A 23,547-nucleotide genomic window follows, 5' to 3' on the forward strand; every position below is an offset into this window, starting at 1 on the left:
ACCAGGCTCATAAGACTTATAGTTCCACAACCATGAAGTTATTGGTTGTTGAATCATCATTTGGTTTTTAGAATAGAACAAAACTGAGCTGTTGTCCTCAGAACACGGATTCTGGATCATTTGTTCTGCCTTGCTATTTACAACGTCTCTCGCTGTTGCTTCATGAGTGTGTTTTATCTCAATATTTTTGATGTAGTTATAAATATTGTGATCTTGTAACTTTGCCCTTTTAAAAACAGTGGTGTTAATATGAAGGGAGAAAATGCTAAAGCTGAATTGCCATGTTGTGTGTGAATAGTTTTTCTTTAAATTTCAGGGATGGAGTTAACATTTAATTATAATTTAGACTGTCTGGGCAATGGCAGGACTGAATGCCATTGTGGAGCAGAAAACTGCAGTGGCTTCCTAGGAGTACGGCCGAAGGTTAGTTGTACAGAAATAAAAATTGAGCTCAACGCACTTGTATTGAAAGCTCTTTTTGTGGGAGGAGAGTTTCATTTAATGTAATATCTTAGTACCTTGAAGGTTTCCCCCAAAGGCTTTACAAGTTTGTACTACTGTAAATGTACCCATCTCCAGGATGGAAGAGCCAGCATGCTACCCAGACGTGGCATGGAATAGTCCCATCATGTTTAGGGTGCCTGACTTTAAAAAAAAAAATAAAAAAAAATCTTGTCACATGTTTTACTTCTGTATTTGCCCTTCCTATATGGAAAGCATTGTGAAATTCCCCTGCTTGTTTGAGGATCTGGAAACTTGTCTCGCAGATGTGCTTCATTCTGGTCCCAGCCCAGAGTGCTGACCTTAGTCAGCTACTTCATAAGAAGCTGACTATCTCTGTAGGGGCAGAGAAGTTTCTGCTCACATAGCTATTATGCACAAGCTGTCTGAGGAATACAAATCCTACTGCAGTAGGGACCAATCCTCCTTAGGCCTTTGGCTATTACCATCATATTACAGCTCACTAATAGTAATCTGGCAACATTCTAACTTGTTTCAAACGTGTGTGGCAGGGGAGATGGAGATGGGAGTCACTGGGTAGACTAGACTTCGTTGAGCATGATTTGCAGAAATAATAACCCACAGTTGACTTTTGGGGGGCCATGTGGCTTTTTAAAGTGACTGTTATTGATTAAAATCGTTACTGCTGTGACTTTTTTCCTTTTAATGGCCAGACGGCGTTTGCAACAGCGAATGAAGAGAAGGCAAAGAATGCCAAGCTAAAGCAGAAGAAACGAAAAATAAAAACAGAGCAGAAGCAGATGCATGAGGACAACTGTTTCCAGTGTGGAGATGGAGGAGAACTAGTCATGTGTGACAAAAAGGACTGCCCCAAAGCGTACCACCTCCTATGCCTTAACCTGACTCAGCCACCATTTGGTAAGTGGTTTCGCATGGCCACCAGACTCTTTGCTTGCTTCATGGATATCATGCTGCATATAAAGTTGTAGCTTAATCCAAACTGTGATGTCCCCCTACAGTAAATGTGACAGGTTTGCTTTTGAAATGCTCTTCTGTATTGAGAAATCTCCTTGGGTAGCAATATTTCTAAAGAAAGATCTGTGTGGAGACGAACAGTTACAAAGCTATGATTTAATTGCAGAGCCTTTCTCCTGTTTGGATCACGTTTGCTTATTTTAGTTTGATTGAAATAATTAGTCAGTCTTGGTCTCATATGGCTCCCAAGTTCATATCCCATGGTAATGCTTATGACAACAGCTATGCACAGCACATGGTAGTACTTAAATTTTAACGGGCTCTCTAAATCTCTTATCTTCTAATCATGTGGGTTTTCTTTGGGTCTCTTTATTTTTTGTCTTTTTCCTTATTAATTAAAAAGGCAGCTCTGTGTAGCCTAGGCTCAAATTATCCAGTGATAACCAACAATAGCAAATTGTATTTAAAAACAAAACAAAAACACTTTATCCTGGTTTTTAAACTATCTATTTCTAGAGGCCTTGATCAAATTAACTGGAGGCTCACATTATTAGTCCAAGACTGAATTAAGTGGAAGATTTTGTGCTATGAATGGAGTTCAGTCTGAGATGTGCCTTTTCAGGACAGCAATATATGGAAGTACAGAAAGCTTCCCTCCAAATTTTCTTTACTAGCGACATAATTTATTACATTTGATCAGCAGGAAAATGCTGGTGAACGACTTCAAGAAGTAAGATTTTTTTTTTTTTTTTACCTGGCCTGGTGGAGGCAGACACAGCGATGCTAGAGATCTGGAGTCCTGTCTTGGTGCTGTTCTTATTCTCTGGGCTAAGAGTCTGGGCATGCTGTGGATGCAGTGCGTTATGTCCTGAAGAAGGAAAGTGCTTCCTGTTTTCTCTATGGCAACGCAGTTTAAAGGAATATAGCATAATTTCAGTGTGAGGGAAAGGAGAAGCTATTAACTTTCCTTTTTGACATGCTCAGTCTAATTTTACAACCTGACAGTTGGGCATGTGGTTATGCTAATACATGCCTGCATGTTTTTCTGATGGTCTCTGTTTGCTTGTACTTAAATATGGCATTGCCGTATCCCACTCTTGTCTGAGGCACCTTCTCATTTATAACTCAGAACTCAGCCTTTCTGTGTTTTTAACAATATAGTGCAGTGTGATTCTGTTGTAAAGATTGATCTAGGATACCCATTTCAGTCAGTGTATCCAAATAATTACTATGTTCAGATCCAGAAAACAGTGAATTTCACAAGTCAGATGTGCATAGAATTCAGTGCTCTATCTTGCAAGTACACAGTGTGTTCTGATGCCAAGGCAGGTGGATCTGGTTACATTTGGCTCTACAGTGCAGTAATGTTTTGCTTACAGTCAACCCGAGGCTCAAAAATGTAAATTTGTCAACAATAACTGCTTCCAATCCAATACTTGTGAAAGACAGATGCAGGAACTTTAATAAAAACTGGCTTTTGGGAAGTACTTTTTATGCAGAGTTGAATGACTCTATACTACACGGAATGACAAAGACCAATTCAAATATCTATCGCAGATAAAGACTAACTTCAATTTCCTATCTCTTTCCTTTCTCTCCCTTCCTTCTTCCATCTTCAGGAAAGTGGGAATGTCCGTGGCACCAGTGTGACATCTGTAGCAATCCTGCAATTTCATTCTGCGAGTTTTGCCCTCGTTCATTCTGTAAAGATCATGAGAAGGGAGCCCTAGTGGCATCAGCATTGGATGGCCGTCTCTGCTGCTCCGAACATAACCCCAAATCTCCTGTGGCACCAGAGTATTGGAGCAAGATCAAATGCAAATTGCAACCCCAGAACCCTGGAGAAGAAGCAAAGGAATAAATTTGTTCAAACAAGCAACAAATGGCAAATAGGTGATGAACTTGAAGAGACTGCTATGGCACATTCAGTCTTCATCATCAGCGCCGCCTTGTTGGAACTGGGAAAGGGACCATCTAATCTTGGCAGGCGGAAGCAGTCAGTCGTGTCCGTTTTGGGTTTTTTTTTCTGTTCTTGTCCTTTTCTTACCTTACACTTGAATGTGCTTCAGCAGCTCTTACTGTTGGAAAACAGAAATATCTTGGCTTTCTTAAGGAAAAAAGATCAAAAAAAGCAAACCTTTTGACATTGAAAAGAATAGTGTGTTAAAATATGTTCTTTGAGTAAAGGAAAACATAGCATATTTATTTATTTAATTTTAAAGGATGTTGCGGATTCTGGTCCTGATCAGTCAGCGTGTCTAAAAAAATAATTGAGTAGCAAAAACAGTCCGGTATAACGTGTATGTCTAGTTATTAAAAAAAGGGAGAGGACCAACCCTCCCCAATCTACAAACAGCTTTCACATAACACCATGAGGAGTGTTGTGGGTTTCAGAGCAGTGGACAGTGAATGCCTTCATTCCAGTTGGTCATCTTTAAAGGTCTTTTGAGAAGATGGATTTCATCTCATCATGCTTAACTTATTATGAATAATGTTGTAAAGATTTTCACATAAGAAATTGGGAGTATTATCTGTTTTTTTTTTCTTGAAGTGCTTTTTATTTCAGTAGATATTTTAACACAAAGGGGGAGGGGAAGCAATCACGGTCCCTCATTGTTAAAATGAGTGGTTTTAGCTGACAAAGCAAGCATAGAAAGCTTAATTGTGCAGTGGTCACTTTTCTGCCTCGCTTCATTTGGAGGGCAGTTTTGGGTGGAGAGGATTCATGGACAGCTTAGTCATCTGAACATTGCACTACATTCATCGTAGCGAAAGCCCTGATCCTGCTTTTGTTGGAGTCATTGCAAGCTTTGTCATTGACTTCACTGGATGCAGGATTAAGCCCTTTTCGATGTATTTATCAGATATTTAGTCTGTGCTTGTTTCATGGTGATTTTCTTAGAGCCTGATCCTTTGTTACCTTCCTCTCAAACTCCCATTGGTTTCAGAGGGAGTTCTTGAGTCTTAAAGGAATAGGGGATCAGCCCCATGTGTGTATGATGTGTTTTTAAAAGAGTTTTGGGGAGCAGGAGTGTTTAGATTTGCAGGGGTGGGGATAAATCTCCCAATTGAATTTATCTTCATTGGTTTTTATTGAATAGTGAAAAATCAGTTTTTAAAAGCACTTCCTGAATTAACAGGGTATATATTGGGCCTACACTAAGGCACTCAATCTTACAAAGTACTGTGTATATCCCAGTATAGTTAGCATAGTCAACAGTAATCCTTTAATTTGTAGGCAATGGCTGGTGTTCTGATATTGCTAGCTACTTTTACACTAACTTTCTGCCACTGGGTGTTCCGGAGCACCCCCACCTGGAAGGAATTAATAACAAGGTATGGCTGGCAGATGGCAGAGAGAGAATTCTTTATTCATTCTGAAGAACATTCAACATTGTCTCTGGGAAAATGTCTGCATAGACCTGCAGGTACATGGTGGCATCTCAGTTCCAGAAAGTGACTAATAAAGGGGTGAAAAATAATACCATGGGGATTTGGAATGTGGCTCGCCTTTGTACCAGGTTTCCTTTTGCATTCTCAAATTATTTCTAATCCGTTTGTGTGTGTGTGAGATTTGTTCTTTTTTTTGTGCAATTGCAAAATTAACAAAATACACTACAGCCTTTGAAGCACCTGAAATGCCACTTCACTGACCTGGCAGCTATTCCTCTTGGAACAATTTACAGATCCCTTTCCAGTAAACTCAGTTTGTTTGGGTTTTTTTGTTTTATTACATAGTATAGATCTCTCATGTGATCTTTGGGTCAGTTTATAGTTTAGAGTGCTGATGGAAAATGCAGATCACTTGTCCTGTTATGGCCAATACTGAAGTGAATGTCTAAAACACTAATCTTGCTTGTAAGCAGTGCTATATTTTGGTATTTTTTACAAAAAAAAAAAAAATTAGGAGTTTATTTTTCTTAGCTTTTTTGTTTGTGATCTTAAAAAAAAAAAGCTCTTAATGGAGAAGGTTTTCACCCTTTTCTAAAATTCCAAACACAGCTCTTTCCTTGGTAGTGTCCATAAGACCTGATCTGTTTACATTGCATAATAAAATATTGGGTTTTCTGTTGATCAGACGATTTGGGGATATGGTAAACCAGAAAGTGCTGAACTTTTAAAATATTGTATGATGTGTTCCCATGTGCTTTCTTCTATAGTATGTCAACACTGTCTTGTCATTGACTGGGGAGGAATGGCTATGTCAAAATGCCTTAAGCATTTGAGATGTCAATGAGCTGACAGTGGTTTAAAATATTAATTGCCATGTGAAATTATCAAAATATATTCTGTGACATATCAGCATGTTGGGCGTAACTAAGTATATGACGGTACTCTGAAAGTTTAGCAAATCATATAATGCTGTGAGGGTCATGGAGTCAGTTGTCACTCCTCTGCCATGTCACTTTATATCTTCTGTTTCAAAGTTCTTGCTGATTGTCCTCTCTTGTCTAATCCTTTACATAAGAAAACTGTAACTGAAAGCAGCCAACAGCTGGGCTGAGACATGGGTGGTGTGAGGACAAGGATAGCTTTTAAATGTGTATAATTATGAATATAAAACTTGAATTGGTTTTCTAACTGCGACAGAGGGAGAATTTCCAAAGCATCAGGAAGCTTTTTAGTGAAAGAAGAGACCATGGGGTTGAAATAAATTGGTGACAACTGGGGATTCTCTTTATTTAGGTGATGGTTTTGTATGCAGAACACAGAATATGCTGAAAACAAATTTTAACCATGTTTTTGTAACATTACTTAAAGTGAATGGAAGAATAACATAACTTTTGTAGTAAAGCAGAAATTTTGTTACCGTAAATATTGACATTTTGATTTATCAGTATTTCTGTGTATTTTGGGCTGTTGAATTCAACACTCAGTGTCTCTGAATTGAGCTGTAGGAAGAATGCTAGAGAGGCGTTTTTTGTTTGTTTGGAAGTTTTAGTCCAGAGTCCTACAGTTTGCTGCAAAGAAGAGAATGCTGAGGTTGGTTGTTACTTCTTGGCTGGAAAATAAAGTGCTCTACTTAATAATCTGGCAGCCCTTTCTTAAGTGAAGGAGGTGCCAATCACATTTTTTTCCCCCCTCCATTTGGATTTTTTTGTCTGTTAAGTTTTAAAATAGGGTCAAACTTTCAGCAGACACCTGACTCTAGATATTATTATTATGCTGGCTACACAGTAATGCAGTACCTGAGCTGCCCTGCACAGATGTTTCTGGTTTACTTTACTGGACCCCTTTTATTATAGAGTATGCATCTTACTTAAGATCAGAGGTTCTGTGCACCATGCCCTAATGGGGTAAGGATTAATTACTGCAGTTTTCCAATAGTTTGTAAAATTGGCTTGTCGTCATGTCAGTAGGACGTAAGTGTGGAAGGCATTTGCAGCTCAGGACAGCTAATTGTAAGAGCAACTTTTTCTGGATGAATTTATCTTCACTACATTTACCACCAGAGGCTTAGAGAGTCTAACATGGAGTGAGAGGGTTAGAATGTTTTGTTTGGCCTTTCCACTAAAAGCTTGTTATATCTTAGTTTCCAGGTGGAATCGGACAGACACACTTACTAGACATAATAGAAAGTGAACGTCTAGACGTAAAATATGTATATACTGAACTTTACAAAAAAATTATCTGGGTTGGGTTAGGGAGGTTGGGTAGGGGAATGAGAATGTCTGCCGCTGGTACGAAGTAGTCACTTTAACATTGAAACCTCTGCCTCATTGAATTCAGGGTTTAATGTACTTGAAGCTCTGCAGTTCATTATTTTTACAGCTATTTTATTTATACATAGATAACATTTTTTATATGCGACATCAAAAGTCTCTTTACCTCCCCCCTTAACTTGAGTTTAAAATTACTTTCCACTCCCGGTGTACAGTGTATTCAAGGCAAAATGAAGAGATTTTTCAAAGCAGATGTCTCAGACTTATGTATGCTCCTAATGAGAAGTATATTGCATGAGACACCAGCAACTTTTTGACTTTTTGATGTCCTTTACTTTATAATATTGGATCAACTCCCTCACCCCACATCACTTATTTTTGTATAGCAAAAGACATTTGCACTTATGATACACTCCTGAAATTCTGGATGTATTCAAGATGTCATTCAGAAAAAGAGAAAAATGCTTGTTTCTTATTATATTTTACTCCTGAGTGGCAAACTCAGGTACTTTTACCCTAGTGAGGGTGGGAGGATTATAAAACTGAAACTGTCTGTACTTCGTCTAGGACAATATAAAAACAAAAAGGGAAAATAGATATGAATTTGCCAAAGCCATGCATTCACTGTTTGTCATGTGGTACTGATTGCATTTGTGCACAAGAGTGTGAGAGAGCTACCATTTTTAATGGTCTCTTCTAGCTTGAAAAGCAACTATGGCTATATGTTTGATCCTCTCCCAAACATTTGTCTATGCCTAGCACTGGACATTTTAAGGAATTCTTGTTCACTTTTGATTTACAAACAGACTGGATGAAATACATTTGCTTCCTATTAATATTGATCCGTATCTCATTTCTAGTGTCATATTTTTTCATTTATAAGCAAACTAATTGTTGCCACTGAAAACCAAGACGATGAAATAACTATTACAACTGGCTAGTAATAAGATTGTCCTTTTTTTATAAGGGTATGTGCATATTTGGGGTTGCTATTAAAATTTAACCCATTTGTACCTACACAAGTGATATTGCACAACAAACACAGATACCTACAGATTCTGTTTTCATTTCCATGTAATCTTTATCTGTAACAATGACCTTTGTAGAGTCGTTATTTCTGTAGACTTTGTTTATCTGTAACAAACTTTGTAGATTCTGTGAAATGTTATTTTAACTAAATCACTTGAGTCTTTAATAGCAAAGCATCAATATTCACTAAAGTCAATATCTTAGGAGTTTCTATAACTTGGCTAGAAGCTCTTGACACTAACAAAGTAGTGTTAATTTTCCCTGGGGATGTTCCACTGGGGCATTACTGTATTATGACTTGATGTTGCCGCATAGACTTTGAGATATACAATATTGGGGAGGGGGGTTGTTGTTTGGCCTATGTTCTCTTGCATAGTGTGAAACCTGTAAAGCTTGGTTAACCTGTATATAGATAGCTTATTGTCAACTAGTTATAGTGTATTTAGAATTGCCTGTAATATTTTAGCTTCTTACTGAATGTTGTGATGGTAGGATCATATAATTTTTGTACATTATATTTACTGAGATGTTGCCTTTTTTATTTTACAAATACTTTGGAATTCAGATGTGTTTTTGCTTCTGTGAGGATTAATTTGGAAAGGTTTTTAATGACATTCCACTGATTTAACATTTTGCTTGAGGTTGACTTCAATAAATTGTTCTGAATGTTCCAATTAAGAATGTGAACTTTTTCATATTGTAACTTTCAATCTCTGGACAGAGAACATAGATACTTCTGAACTATCTAGCTGCAGCAAAAATACACAGCAAGCCAAGTGACCAATAAACCTATATAATGTAAAATATTTATTGACACCCATGTGTGAATTCAACTGAGAATAAACAAGTTACAAATGTGGTCTATTTGAAAATCTCTGTAGAGAGAGCCACTATATATTTATAACGGAGCCTCTTTAACATGGATGATCACGGAGCGAAGGCCTGGAATCTATGGAAAGCATTCTGTAGCTCAGTTTTACAAAGCACACCAAAAGGAACTTTGTATAACCAGAAGGAACAGCTTTTACATTTATAGTTCAAAGCCTCTAGAGTCAACAGAGTCGGTTGCTTTGAAAAATAAGTCAAGGCCTGATTCTTTCATATGTGTTCTCTGGTGCTGTCATCCTAGTTGAACTGGAGCATTAATCTAGCATCTATTTCTTAGATCTTTAGTGTAATTTAATGTTTGTGCTTTTCTAAATTTATGTGCAACTGGGTTGTGATCTTACATATTGATTGTCCTTTATAAAATATTGTCAGTTGACATTTATACTAGTAACTGGGCTTCATATGGGATCGCAGAAGTAGCGGCAGCCCAAAGACTCTAATGCAGTACCACTGTGAATTCTAGTGTTGCTGGTTATTTGTAGCAGGTGCTTTTCTATAGGGCTAGGACTGGTTCAGTAGGAAGGGGTTTTTGTTTGGTAATCTCGACCATTTCAAATTTTTTAACTGATCTATGGATACTCTGGCAAGTGGCTTAAATGTTTCCTGTTGGTCTTTATTTATGTAGCACCCAAAGTGTACTGGACATTTTACAGACACCTTAGAGGAGGCAGCTTAATCTCAGAGATTTCAGCACCAAAAGGTAACCACACCGCCCAGAGGCTGACGGTCAGAATATGCTTCCTTATTAAATCTTTTGCTTTTGAACCCTTGGTTTACTGCTTGCCCTATGAGCGTTGCCAATTCCCCTTGGGGGTATCTTTAAATCTTGCTTCCTTTGTAAAAGGGATTATTTGGTGAATTCCCTCTTCTCCCACACTTTAAAAAAGTAAAACATGAATTCCCCCTTCCCCCCCCCCCCGTGATTTTACTTTGAAAGACATTCTAAAGAGCTAGTAAAAGCTCCGAGGGGCAGAATGGCCAAGCTGTTTTGACAGTTCAGGTCTAACCCCTGGAAAGGCAGCATGGGAGTTCCCTGCATTGCACCAGGGCCGTGTGTTTCCCGGGGGGGTTCGCTGGGTGGCTGTAGGGCTTGGCTTGCTCGGTGATGGGGTTTGTGTAACGTTTGGCGGCGGGGGGCCGGGCGAGGCCGCAGCAGCGGGCGGCTCACGGCAGAGGGCGGGCTCGGGCTGCTCCGGCTGCAGCCACGTCGCCAGGCCCGGGCGGGGAGGAGCCGCCGGCCCCGGCCCCTGGCGCGTCTGGCTGCAGGGAGCGGCTGCGCCGCGCTCCCCGCCCGGGCCATGGAGGGGCCGCGGCTGGTGGCCGAAGTGGGCGCGCGGTGCCTGCTCGTCGGGGCCTTCCTGTGAGTGGGGCCCGGCCGGGGGGACACGTCGTGCAGGCGGGGGGGTCCCCTTGGGAAGCACCCGGTCCGGGATACGGCGGGGAGCCCCCCTATATAGCGCAGATGGGGATCCCCCTGGGAAACACCCCTGGCAGGGACAGGGCGGGGGAACCCCCCACCTTAGCTCACATGGGGAATCCCGGGGTAGCCCCCCTGCACATGTAGCACAGATGGGGATCCCCCTGGGAAACACCCCCGTTAGGGACAGCGTGGGGGAACCCCGGGGTGTGTCCCCCCACACCTTAGGACACATGGGGATCCCCCAGGACAGCCCCCCCCCCATCTTAGCGCACACAGGGATCCCGGGGCAGCCCCCCCCACCTTAGCGCACACGGGGATCCCCCAGGACAGGCCTCCCACCACTCCCGGTTCTGTTGATGTGATCCTTCTGTGTCATCTGGACACTGGACTGAGAGCCAACCCGCTCATTGCACTTGGGCTACTGGCTACCAAATGGTAACTACTGTCACCGGTGGCCTGGGCTGCACTATGACTTCATGATGGGAAGGTCTGGAGTCAGACAGCCCTAGTGGTATCTGTGACACCCCAGAACCAGGGAACTGGGTGGCAACTACAGAGAACCTGCTTTTATTTTTTAGAGGTTAGGTTAAACTTGTACTGGGGTGGAATGCCTCATTTTCTCCCCCAGTGTAGCCAGCCTGGAGGGATTCAGCACAGAGATGTGTGGCTGACTTGGCTGTGATGTTTCCTCTTTCACGTCACTTTCAAAACAGAGGAGGTTCCCTTCATGGAGATAGAGGCCTTGACTGTGTAGGAAAGTTGCCCGTTTAACTTAGTGGTTCTTAAATTGATATAGTTAAACTGGTGTATGACACTTTGGTTTAAACCTGTGGAGTAAAGTAGAGACTGGAAGGTAACAAATGTGTCTATATTTAAGAATGGCTCTGGATCCTGGGAATTACAGACCAGTATGTCTTACATCTATACCTGCTAAACTGACAGAACTGATGATTGAGCTGTGGGACTCATTGCCATGGGCTGTCACTGAGACCAAAAACTTTGCAAGAGTCAGAAAGGGACTGGATAGTTATATGGATGAAAAGAATATCAGAGTAATAATTAATGCTAAACAGGGATATTAAACCTTGTGCTTCAGGGTTTAAGCCAATCTCTAACTATGGCCTGGTCTACACTACGCGCTTATATCAAATTTAGCAGCGTTAAACCGATTTAACCCTGCACCCGTCCACACAACGAAGCCCTTTATATCGATATAAAGGGCTCTTAAAACCGATTTCTGTACTCCTCCCTGATGAGGGGAGTAGCGCTCAAATCGGTATTTCCATGTTGGATTAGGGTATTGGCCTCAGGGCGGTATCCCACAGTGGTAATAGGTAACAATTGGAGATATACCAATCTCCTAGAACTGGAAGGGACCTTGAAAGGTCATCGAGTCCAGCCCCCTGCCTTCACTAGCAGGACCAATTTTTGCCCCAGATCCTTAAGCGGCCCCCTCAAGGATTGAACTCACAACCCTGGGTTTAGCAGGCCAGTGCTCAAACCACTGAGCTATCCCTCCCCCACAGTGCACCATTGTGACCGCTCTGGAAAGCCATCTGAACTCAAATGCACTGGCCAGGTAGACAGGAAAAGCCCCGCAAACTTTTGAATTTCATTTCCTGTTTGGCCAGCGTGGAGAGCTCACCAGCACAGGTGACCACGCGGAGCTCATCAGCACCGGTAACAATGCAGTCTCCAGAGAATCGAAAAAGAGCTCCAGCATGGACCGCACGGGAGGTACTGGATCTGATCGCTGTATGGGGAGAGGATTCCGTGCTAACAGAACTCCGTTCCAAAAGACGAAATGAAAAAACATTTGAAAAAATTTCCAAGGCCATGATGCAGAGAGGCCACACCAGGGACTCAGTACATGCCGTGTGAAAGTTAAGGAGCTCAGACAAGCCTACCAGAAAACCAAAGAAGCAAACGGAAGGTCCGGAGCAGGGCCGAAAACATGCCGCTTCTACGCTGAGCTGCATGCAATTCTAGGGGGGTCCGCCACCACTACCCCACCCCTGTCCATGGATTCCGAGGTGGGGATGGTAATCGCAGCCATGGCTGAGGATTCTGCGGACGGGGAAGATGAGGAGGAGGAAGAGGAGGACGAGCTTGCAGAGAGCACACAGCACTCCGTTCTCCCCAACAGCCAGGAGCTTTTTCTCACCCTGACAGAATTACCCTCCCAGCCCTCCCAAGCAACTATCCCAGACAATGAAGCCATGGAAGGGACCTCTGGTGAGTGTACCTTGTAAATATAAGACATGGTTTAAAAGCAAGCGTTTTTTAATGATTAATTTGCCCTGAGGACTTGGGATGCATTCGCGGCCAGTACAGTTACTGGAAAAGTCTGTTAACATGTCTGGGGATGGAGCGGAAATCCTCCAGGGACATCTCCATGAACCTCTCCTGGAGGTACTCCAAAAGCCTTTGCAGAAGGTTTCTGGGCAGCGCTGCTTTATTCCGTCCTCCATGGTAGGACACTTGACCACACCATGCATGTAGCAAGTAATCTGGTATCATTGCATGACAAAGCCTAGCAGCGTATGGTCCCAGTGTTTGCTGGCATTCAAGCAACATCCGTTCTTTATCTTGCTGTGTTATCCTCAGGAGAGTGATATCGTTCATGGTAACCTGGTTGAAATTCAGGAATTTAATTAAGGGGACAGAGATGGCCATTCCTACTGGGCTGTTTGCCTGTGGCTTAAAAGAAATCCTTCCTTGCAGGTAGCCAAGCAGGGGGAAGGGGGTGGGTGATTGGTGCTGAGCTTTTTCGCATTTGGCTAGCAGGGATCTTCCCTGCTACCAGCCACGCAGTCGGGGGAAGGGTGGCTAGCAGCGAACTTCCATGATACCAGCCACGCGGTGTGGGGAGGGGTAAAGCTATTATCCTAGAGAATTGGATGGGGGGGTGGTTTCTGCTGCTGCACGTTAACAGGAAAGAAACTGCACTCAACGGGCGTTGCTTGCTATTTGGGAAAGGAGGGCGCTGGATAGATGAAGGCTGTAGAAGACGAAAGACAATGGCTTACCATGGCCTCATGCAAGCCAAATTCTGCTGCCCGGACCTGCGTCTGTGAGATCTCTAACACCAGAGCCGCAGGCACTCAATATTAAGATGCAAAATGCGACCTTGTAGTGAAATCACATGTGCTATGTAAGGTGAATAGTGTTGGTCACTGTGAAAGAGTATGACCATTGTTCTCTAAAATGTATCTTTTAAAATATTTCTCTCCCTTTTTTCCCTCCCTCATGCAGCTGCAAATTTTTCAAGCCTCCCTACTCCATCCCGAAGGCTATCTCAGATAAGGCGGCGGGAAAAAAAAGACGCAAGACGAAATGTTCTCGGAAATCATGGAAGTGACCCGCAATGAAAGAGCTCATCTGAATGTGAATGAGTGGAAGGACGTGGTATCAAAGTACAGGAAAGATGGCAGTGACTGTGAGGACAGGAGGGACGACCGTGAGGACAGGAGAGATGCTCGAGATGAGAGGTAGCGGCAGGAAGATCAGCGGTGGCGGGATGCAACGCTGGGGCTGCTGCGTGATCAAACTGACATGCTCCGGCGTCTGGTGGAGCTTCAGGCAGCAGAATCTTAGAGTGCCGCTGCAGCCCCTGTATAACCACCCTCCTTAGCCTCCTCACCCACCAGACGTGTAAGAACGCGTTGGGGGAGGCTCTGTGCACCCGCCCATTCCACCCCAGTGGACAGTCCAACCAAAAGACTGTCATTATTATGAAATTTTTTTAGTGGCCTTTTCCTTCCCTCCTATCCTCCTCCCAAATCCCACCCGGGCTACCTTGTCAGTTCTCTCCCTCTTTTTATAATTAATTAATAAAGAATTCATGATTTTTAAATGAGTGACTTTATTTCCTTAGAAAGCAAGCTGTGTTTGAAGGGGGTGGGGGTGGCTTACAGGGAATGAGTCAATCAAGGGGTGGTGGGTTTCATCAAGGAGAAACAAACACAACAGTCACACTGTACCCTGGCCAGTGATGAAACTGGTTTTCAAAGCTTCTCTAATGCGTACCGCTTCCTGGTGTGCTCTTCTAATCACCCTGGTGTCTGGCTACGCGTAATCAGCCGCCAGGTGATTTGCCTTAGCCTCCCACCCCGCCATAAAGGTCTCCCCCTTACTCTCACAGAGATTGTGGAGCACACAGCAAGCAGCAATAACAATGGGGACATTGGTTTGGCTGAGGTCTGAGCGAGTCAGTAATGTGCACCAGCGCGCCTTTAAACGTCCAAATGCACATTCTACCACCATTCTGCACTTGCTCAGCCTGTAGTTGAACAGCTCCTGACTACTGTCCAGGCTGTCTGTGTATGGCTTCATGAGCCATGGCATCAAGGGGTAGGCTGGGTCCCCCAGGATAATGACAGGCATTTCAACATCCCCAACTGTTGTTTTCTGGTCTGGGAAGTAATTCCCTTGCTGCAGCCGTTTAAACAGAGTAGTGTTCCTGAAGACGCGAGGGTCATGAACCCTTCCCGGCCATCCCACGTAGATGTTAGTGAAACATCCCTTGTGATCCACCAGTGCTTGCAGCACCATTGAAAAGTACCCCTTGCGGTTTATGTAGTGGGTGCCCTGGTGCTCCGGTGCCAAGATAGGGATATGGGTTCCATCTATCACCCCACCACAGTTAGGGAATCCCATTGCAGCAAAGCCATCCACTATGACCTGCACATTTCCCAGAGTCACGACGTTTCGTAGCAGCAGCTTAATGATTGCTTTGGCTACTTGCATCACAGGAGCCCCCACAGTAGATTTGCCCACTCCAAATTGATTCCCGACTGACCGGTAGCTGTCTGGCGTTGCAAGCTTCCAGAGGGCTATTGCCACTCGCTTCTCAACTGTGAGGGCTGCTCTCATCTTGGTATTCTGGCGCTTCAGGGCAGGGGAAAGCAAGTCACAAAGTTCCATGAAAGTGCCCTTACGCATGCGAAAGTTTCGCAGCCACTGGGAATCGTCCCACACCTGCAACACTATGCGGTCCCACCAGTCTGTGCTTGTTTCCCGGGCCCAAAATCGGCGTTCCATGGCTAGAACCTGCCCCATTACCAGCAGGATCTCCAACGCACCGGGGCCCGCGGTTTGAGAGAATTCTGTGTCCATGTCATCACTCTCGTCGCCGCGCGGCCGTAGCCGCCGCCTACTCCCCTGGCTTTGCAGGTCCCAGTTCAGCATTGACTGCACGAGAATGCACAAGGTCTTTAAAACATCCATGATTGCCGTCTTGAGCTGAGCAGGGTCCTTGCTTGCTGTGCTATGGCGTCTGCACAGTTCACCCAGGAAAAAAGGCGCGAAACGGTTGTCTGCCACTGCTTGCACGGAGAGAGGGGTGGGGCTGTACCCAGAAGCACCAGCGACAATGTTTTTTGCCCCATCAGGCACTGGGATCTCAACCCAGCATTCCAAGGGCGGGGGAGACTGCGGGAACTATGGGATAGCTATGGGATAGCTACCCACAGTGCAATGCTCTGGAAATCGACGCTAGCCTTGGTACATGGACGCACACCGCCAAATTACTGTGCTTAGTGTGGCCGCGTGCACTCGACTTTATACAATCTGTTTTAAAAAAACGGTTTCTGTAAAATCAGAATAATCCTGTAGTGTAGACATATACCCTATGAGAGATCAGAAGGAGCCGTAAGGCTGACCACGGAGTATCTCACATTTACCTAGTGCAGAGTTCTTGGACCTTTGTCTGAGGCATCTAGTGATGGCCACTGTTACAGATATGGTACAGGACTAGAGGGACCTCACCCTTGGGTCTGATCCAGTCTGGCAATTCCTGTGAGATAAGCCACTTTAAACCAGAATCAGTGTCCACACAGCTTTTTGCATTGGTTTAACTATATTGGTTTAAATTTACCCCTGGAACCGTGTAGCTTTCTCTTGTAGACAAGCCCAAGATGCAACCTGACTACTCATTCATTAGGCAGTTAGGAAGATAGGATTAGACATATCTGAGAATACCAATGACCCATCTATTTCAGTACCTAGCCTTTGACTGTATCCTGTAACTGATGTGTCATGGACAATCATACAATAACCTGCTAATTGGGAAAGTTTTCTCCTAGCCCCAAGCAGTCAGTGGTTGGCTTGTGCCCTGAAGCATATGGTTTTATCTCATATATGTTTTCATCATAGCTAGTATATATGAGAATGGAATTCATATTAGTCATGTAAATAGCTAGTGCCTTTTTTAATTTGACCAATCTCTGGGATCCTCTGGTAATGGAACAGAATCACTGCTGGCAGGGTGATTTGAGTGTTTCTAACAATGCCTTGTGGCAATAGGTGCATGCAAAGTGTTTCATCAGTTTCAACCTTTGTTGCCTTTTAATTTCATTAGTGTCTCCTTGTTCTTGTATTGTTTGAGAGAGTAAGTAGGAGTCACTCAACTGACCACCTCCTTAGAACTACCCAAATCCTGGCACTCCAAACTCTCTTGTTTTTTCTCTAGGATCATGGAACAACTGCCTCCATTTCAACGTGTCATACAGCCTGAAGAGATGTGGCTTTATAAAAACCCATACATAGAAGCAGACCATGTACCCACCAAGCTCATGTTTGTAAGTATTCACCCAGGTCACTACACTCTTTTTAAGTTTTTTTAATTTAAATAATAGCTATCAGCTAAAAAATCATGGAAACAAACACTCTTCTTAATTTACGATACTGATGATATTTTAGATTATTAGAAATGAAAGAATTTTCAAAATCTGATTTACCTGCCCTTACTGATGCTCTGAGATCACTTTTTGCATTTCAGCTTGGACACTGAAAATCAGTTTCATGTTTGTTCACAGTCGCTTTTACTGTCAGGTTCTCAGTGCTGCAGACCTTTGCATTTCACACGCTGCCAGGGAATATTGTTTCAAATCAACTGTTTTCAGTGGAATTTTATTTTATTAAATGTGAAATTGTTTCTCTTCTAAGCTTTATAAGAAATTATTTTTAACAAAACCTCGCCTTTTGGGCCAAATTTTTGGTGATTTAAAGTTTTTATTGGATGTGAGATAGGAGATATAACTATACAAGCAAGCCAAAGAAGAGGGAATGTAGCTCCCTAGAGAAAGAGGAGGTGGGGGAAAGATGAGATGGGAAAAGAGGGAGAAGTGATGATCGATTGGATGAGTGGTTACTGGGTGTCAGTGAAGTGCTGATCCAGCAAAGCACTTTAGCTTGTGATTAGAGTTAAGCACATGCTTAAGTGCTGTGATGCCTCAGAACCTGAATGAAGCTCAAGAAGAATGGAAGTGTGACACAGAGGATTATAGAGATGCCTTCAGGAAAAAAACAGGCTCCTCTCTGAAAACTGTTTACCTACTACAGCTGCAGGTAACACTTAAGATCATTATAACTGGAAGAGAGAATTTTAATTCTGTATCAGTTCCTATAGTGAAGCTGACTGCAGGTACAGTGCTGCCCGGACACAGCTTCTGTGTGGGGTTTCACATAGCAACGGAGGAGAAAAAACTTTTAAAATAGGAAAATGTGATTATAGAACCGCAAAAACTGGACTCCAGTGCAGGGGTAGGACGTGAGATTAAAAAATGGTGTTAAAAGTAAACTCACCAGCTTTCAGGTAGCCAGTGTTTCGTTGATGGGCTGTGTCCCTTGATTTGCAGAAGTGGCATTCCTGGTGAGATTCTGCAGTTCTTGGATTGGTCAGTGGCTTTGGGGGCAAAGAACTACAGTTCCTTTGTGTTGAAGAGGCAGGTACAGCATGTAGGAAATGCTAAAGGAGAAAACTTTTGAATGGCATTTGGATTTGGTGAGTTGACCTTTAGGTCAAGTGCCATGTTAGACTCCCAAAGTGACCTGTCTGACCACAAGAGCATTCCCTGGAGCACTGGGTGCTGTGACACAATTCCCAAGAGTCTGTTGTCCCTGAGATACCAGCAATAACAACTGCTGTCTCATGACAGCTGCTCTTGTTTTTCTCCCTAGCAAACAATTTGGATGATACAGCTGGTGGATTAATTAGTTAATATTTGCAAAGCGCCTAGAAAGTGAAACATGCTCAGGGGCCTTACTGTTCTCAGGAAGCAACGTCTGAATGAGCAGCAGCGAGGGAGCGCCACAGCGGAAGTGATGTATGAAAGCAAGCTGAGGCTGCAGGCCCCTATGTCAGTGTGATTATTTATACAGCTCCTACGAGGCATTTTGCAGACGTATATGAATATAAGCCCCCTTAAGAGCTCACCTAAATAGAAGCAGCAGCAGGGCAAGGATATTACACGGACTGGAGCTTTTTAACAGGGAGAATTTTTGGCTGCTGTTCTTCTTTACCTTTGCTGTCCTTGTATCTGGAGAGCTCCCTATTGATGGATTTTGCCCCCTGCAGATTAGGGCATTAGTGAGAGCTGGATGGCAGACAACAGAGAGGAAGCCATGCTACTGGTACCTATGCTTATTCAGTATTAGCTACCGACGCTAATAGCTGGGATCAGCTTTCGGTTTGTAAAGAGTAAAGGGGGGAGCACTCTTTGGTTTAGAGGTGAAGGTTTTTAGCCTCCTTTAACAGCACATGCATTGATTTTTGGTTGGGAAGCTGAGGGAGCTCCAGGAACAAACATACAATGTTGTTACTGTGCTGTCTTGTGTCGTTGCAGTTAATTTCATTTTTGTGTCCCCTGATGTTCATCCTTCTGGCAAAATTCTTCATGAAAGTTGACCGCAGAGACACGCAGGAGGCCTTTTTGGGTGAGTTTATCCCCCACCCCCCGTCCCGTCCTGACAGTCATACCAACAACATTACACTGAACTGAGGGCAAACAAGTTCTTCCTTCTAGCAGCAGTAATGCCCAATGGGTAGATCAGCACCCAGCACATGGGACACAGGGAGCATCATTGTACTCACACAGTGGTTCTTTAGAGCTGTGGCTAATGTCACAGCCTAGGGTGGGGGCGTCTCCTTGTTATGGCTCAGGAACCTCCGTCTGATGGAGAGTGGGCCTGAGGGGAGGAAGGGTCTCTTGAATCCATTGCTGGTCACACACAGCATGTTGGCCAGGGTGCATTAGGGAATTGGGAACTTCCTCCTGCTTGGGGCCTATTTGCTGGACTGTCTCCCACTGTGTGCCTTTCACGTACTGGGCAACATCCTGGCTCCACTGAAGTCAGTAGCAAAACATTGGCTTTTATGGGGCCAGGATTTCACCCATTGTTCTTAAAAAAGCTCTGTGGGCTTAACCCCTCCCAGACCATTGTCCCCTCTTGTCTGACTCAGACTCCAGCCCTTCCCTTCAACCTTAAGGCAAACACCTGCAGGGAATGCTCAGTGTTGCTGGGCAAGGGACGTTCTTCCCTACTGTCCGTGTGCCACGTGTCATGTAAGGTGAAAGTGCCGCTTCTCAAGTCAACTCAGACACACAGGCCAATGCAGCATCAGCACCAGCTGAAGCATCCCTCTGATAGAGGCTACTGATCAGGTGCTTGGCCGACTCCACCTGCAAAGTTTCTCCAACCACTGTTGCGGGTATGGGCTGATTAAATATTAACATGTTTGGTGCTGACATGGGCTCTTTGCTCTCTTCCAGCTGCCAGCCTTGCTCTTGCCCTGAACGGGGTCTTCACAAATGCTGTGAAGCTAGTTGTGGGAAGGTACGAAAGTCCATTAATTGCCAACCCCTGCGCCCACAGAGCCAGGCAGTCTTTTACGTGGCAGTTCAGTGCGCTGCCTGAGACGGGCTATATTTTCCCAGACCCTTTTGGGGGGAGTGCGGGGACAGGCTGGGGGCACTCTCTTAACCACCCACCCTCAGTGAATTTAGTGTGGGGACAGTGTCTCTCCACAAAGCAGCAGTGGCAGGGTGAGCTTTCCCTGCATGCTCTCACCGATGCACGAGCCTATTCTTGGAGGGTCTCTACCAGGCTCCGTGGGGAATTGAGTCATCGTAGCACATTTACTTCTCTGCCAGTTGAGGTGTGGCTACTGGTCAGTCTCAGGGCCTGGGATTGGGACACATCTCCCCCCCCCCCCCCCCGGCTGCTGAGCAGCTGTTGGAGGGCAATGACTATGCTCTCTCACTTCCAGAGCTGCCAGCCACCTGGGGTGCAGGACTCCATACCCTATTCTCTACCCCAAGCACCTTCCTTCCCCAGGAAGGGCTGGGCTGTGCTGTACTGGGGGGATTCTGGAGCAGGCAGGCAAGGATGCCCTCTGGTGCTTTAGCCTGAGCTGGGGAGCGTCCAGTCAAACTATGCCAGCTGCTAAGTGTCTCCTCCTCTGCATGGTGCAGGGTCACATGCTTTTCTTCTCTGCCCATTAGGCCACGGCCGGATTTCTTCTTCCGCTGCTTTCCGGATGGACAGGCAAACGCCAAGCTGGTGTGCACCGGTGACCTGGACGTGGTGACTGAGGGACGCAAGAGCTTCCCGAGTGGGCATTCCTCTTGTAAGCGTTTGTTTCCTCTTTACAGTGCATCATGGGAGAACCAAACAAGGGTGAGCAGGTGCCTGGGAAGTGGGATCAACTTTGCCACTGCCTTGCCACGTGGCCTGGGGCATGTTAATTGACTTCTTGCCAGGCCTCACTTTTCCCTCTGTAAAATGGCGATGCACAAAGCTCACTGCTGTTTGCAGAGCTCCCAAGCGCCAGGTATCAGTACTTCCTCCTCAGCCCAGGCTCCCTGTCCCTGCTTTTTGCCTAGTGTCCTTTCAGGACAAGCTCAGAGGGGGCCTTTATCCTCTTAAATCACTCCTGGCAATGGATGGCTCCTGAGCCGGGGTTTCTGTGTCTGCGGGGGCTCTTGAGTGATGTGAATTTCCCCCTTTTGCCCAGTCGCCTTTGCTGGTCTTGCCTTCTCTGCCTTCTACCTGGCAGGAAAGCTGCACTGCTTCGCCCCTGGCGGGCGTGGAAAATCCTGGCGGCTCTGTGCCTTCTTATCACCACTGCTCTGCGCTCTCCTCATCGCTCTGTCCCGCACCTGCGATTACAAGCACCACTGGCAAGGTGAGCATGCTGGCCTGGGGGAGAGGAGAGCAGGGGCTGTGGGAACAGTGTTACGTAATTGGGACATGCTCAGTAACCATGGTGATGGGCACCAGAGAAGACCCTAGATAGGTTGCATGGGGCACTGATGTTCAGAGCTCTAAGTGGGACACGGGAATGTTGGTGAAAGAAAAAGTCATTTCCAGGGTTGTTATCTCTCATACTCTTTGGGCTGTAAGTAGCGGAGGCAGAGAGCTCACTGTGAAATGTGTGTTATGCTCAGCACTGGAGCTGAAGATTAAGTGGCAGCTCTAACTGGAGCATCATGAGCAGGCTTGAGGAGGGTAGGCATTGTACTTTCTGGGGCGTTCAGTTCCGCTGTGGGCAGTGCCTCGAGCTGTTCTGGGAAAATATATTCAGGGATCGTTGCCGATTGTCGTGGTATCTAAGCATAGCTCCTTGGGGTTCAGTGAGACAGTGCTGCAAGCTGTGGGTGAATAACCCTTTTGTTTCCACCCCACAGATGTGCTGGTTGGCTCAGCGATTGGCTTCACATTTGCATACCTATGCTACAGGCAGCATTACCCTTCCCTGACTGACTCAGACTGCCATAAACCATTGCAGTGTAAATCCAAACTACCACCAGCACAGGAGCAAAAGCTGGCCAGCTCCAGCTTCCACCTGGAAATATAATGACGGGATCCACTTTGCTGGGACCAGCCCCTGGGTAATCATTCCTTCCACTCTTCAGCCCGCAGCGTGGGGAAGAGTACAGGCTTTGGGACTATCGCTTGCTGCCTACCTGGTGAAGTAACCCAGTAACCCAAGGAGGATGCGGCTGATAGATGAATAGGAATTACTCCCCTGAACATGCAGTAAGTGGTCCTGCTCAGCAGGCCTCGGCTCGTACCGTTCTTGTTTGAGAGATGCTCCCCTCTTTCAGGCGAGCCCTGGAGGAAGCTGTGTAAGTGACTGTACTCCAGCCTGCAGGAGGGAGGGAAGTAGGCTGGCTACGACACCATCTAAAGTAAGAACTGGCTCTCTGTGAGGGGAGGCTTGGTGGAAATCCTGTAGGTGCATGGGGCCATGTAGTAATGTGCAGGGAAGTCAGCCCTCTCCAATGGAAAATGTCATTTTATGAAAGGCCAGTATGCACATAGGAAGAGCCGGTCAGTGGTGTGTTGTGGGTACACAGCATTTACTGTGTGTATTTAGAGACAGCACCTCCTTGGCCCACCCTGCAGCCTGGGCACACTAGTGTGGTTTTGGTGAAAAAGCTCTGTCCTACAGCAGGTCCAACAGATGCTGGGCTGATGTCCTGGTGTGGCACCCTGGCTGGCTTTGGAATCTCTCCATGTCATATTGTTGGACACTACACAGACTGCTTCAGTCCATTTGTAAATACATTTGCTTCCAGAATCCTGCCCTAACTCTCACTTGAGGATAGCTGGACAGTGTCTTCAGCACTCTGGTCGGTTTTAATCCGGTCCTGTATTCCCACATCCTCCCAAGGCCACGATCAGCACTGTAGTGCTAGGGAGCTGTCTGACCGGCATGACTGTCTAATACCATAAGGGGCTGTCACTCATGGTCCCACTGTTAAGAATTACAGCTAAGCTGGGGGCGCGCACTGTGATGTTTTATATTTAATTCCAACCTAGAAGCACCAGGGCAGTGAGATGGTGTCTGTACAGCACTGTCCATGGGCTCACTGCTTTGTAGGTAGGATGCGTCGCTCTGTCTGTAACTGTTAAAGGTGAAAGGATGCAGCATCCTTCCTTGTAGAATGTTTCCCTGTGGACCAACTCAGCAATTTGCATTCTTGTTTCATAGGAAATATGTTAATTTCTTACGTACTGTATCCCTAACATTAAGTACTGGAATTGTTGACTGTGCCAAGCTAAGGCCTGTGAAGTACATCCTGTTAATCACACCTAAAATAGTTCAGAGCAAGAGCAAGGGCTCAGCCTTCTTGTGGTTTTTGGGGGAGGAAAAGCAGCATAGTACCTGAATCATGTCATTTCCTGGATTTTTTAATGTCAAATAAAAAAGCTGATTTTAATTCAGTGAAATGAGTTCTATTACTTTTTGGTACTAAAGAACATCATCCGTCTTTATGGAGCTGGCTCTTTTTATATAAAGTAGGTCAGGTTTGTCTGTCC

The 23,547-nt window shown here is 44.9% G+C and overlaps 2 protein-coding genes across 7 annotated transcripts in view; both read left to right on the forward strand.

The window, feature by feature from the left end:
* Nucleotides 1-8,799, forward strand: part of NSD3 (nuclear receptor binding SET domain protein 3) — a 72,611-nt gene extending 63,812 nt beyond the window's left edge. For 5 of the 6 annotated variants that reach the window (XM_045003026.1, XM_045003030.1, XM_045003028.1 and 2 more), the window contains 3 exons: nucleotides 317-423; nucleotides 1,176-1,380; nucleotides 3,057-8,799. In XM_045003026.1, coding sequence (XP_044858961.1) covers nucleotides 317-423; nucleotides 1,176-1,380; nucleotides 3,057-3,298 — 554 coding nt within the window. In that variant the 3' untranslated portion in view covers nucleotides 3,299-8,799. Of the gene's footprint in view, nucleotides 1-316; nucleotides 424-1,175; nucleotides 1,381-3,056 lie in introns of those variants that run through there. The other variant, XM_045003031.1, reaches the window with a different exon arrangement.
* Nucleotides 8,800-10,224: 1,425 nt separating this feature from the next.
* PLPP5 (phospholipid phosphatase 5) lies at nucleotides 10,225-23,451 on the forward strand. The gene is made up of 7 exons (XM_045004638.1): nucleotides 10,225-10,377; nucleotides 16,910-17,018; nucleotides 19,065-19,155; nucleotides 19,992-20,055; nucleotides 20,724-20,848; nucleotides 21,236-21,406; nucleotides 21,909-23,451. Exons 1-7 carry the CDS (start codon nucleotides 10,316-10,318, stop codon nucleotides 22,076-22,078), a joined length of 792 nt encoding a protein of 263 aa, XP_044860573.1. The 5' UTR covers nucleotides 10,225-10,315; the 3' UTR covers nucleotides 22,079-23,451.
* Nucleotides 23,452-23,547: the final 96 nt, after the last annotated feature.

Source organism: Mauremys mutica, chromosome 2 (genome assembly GCF_020497125.1).
Source record: "Mauremys mutica isolate MM-2020 ecotype Southern chromosome 2, ASM2049712v1, whole genome shotgun sequence".
Taxonomy (NCBI): Eukaryota; Metazoa; Chordata; order Testudines; family Geoemydidae; genus Mauremys; species Mauremys mutica.

What these genes read in the sequence shown, in the direction of transcription:
- PLPP5 (XM_045004638.1), top strand. Translation starts at nt 10,316, where the DNA reads ATGGAGGGGCCGCGGCTGGTGGCCGAAGTGGGCGCGCGGTGCCTGCTC. An exon ending in CTGCTCGTCGGGGCCTTCCT is followed by an intron (nt 10,378 to 16,909) that starts GTGAGTGGGGCC and finishes TTTTTTCTCTAG; the next exon opens with GATCATGGAACAACTGCCTC. An exon ending in GTGAAGCTAGTTGTGGGAAG is followed by an intron (nt 20,056 to 20,723) that starts GTACGAAAGTCC and finishes TCTGCCCATTAG; the next exon opens with GCCACGGCCGGATTTCTTCT.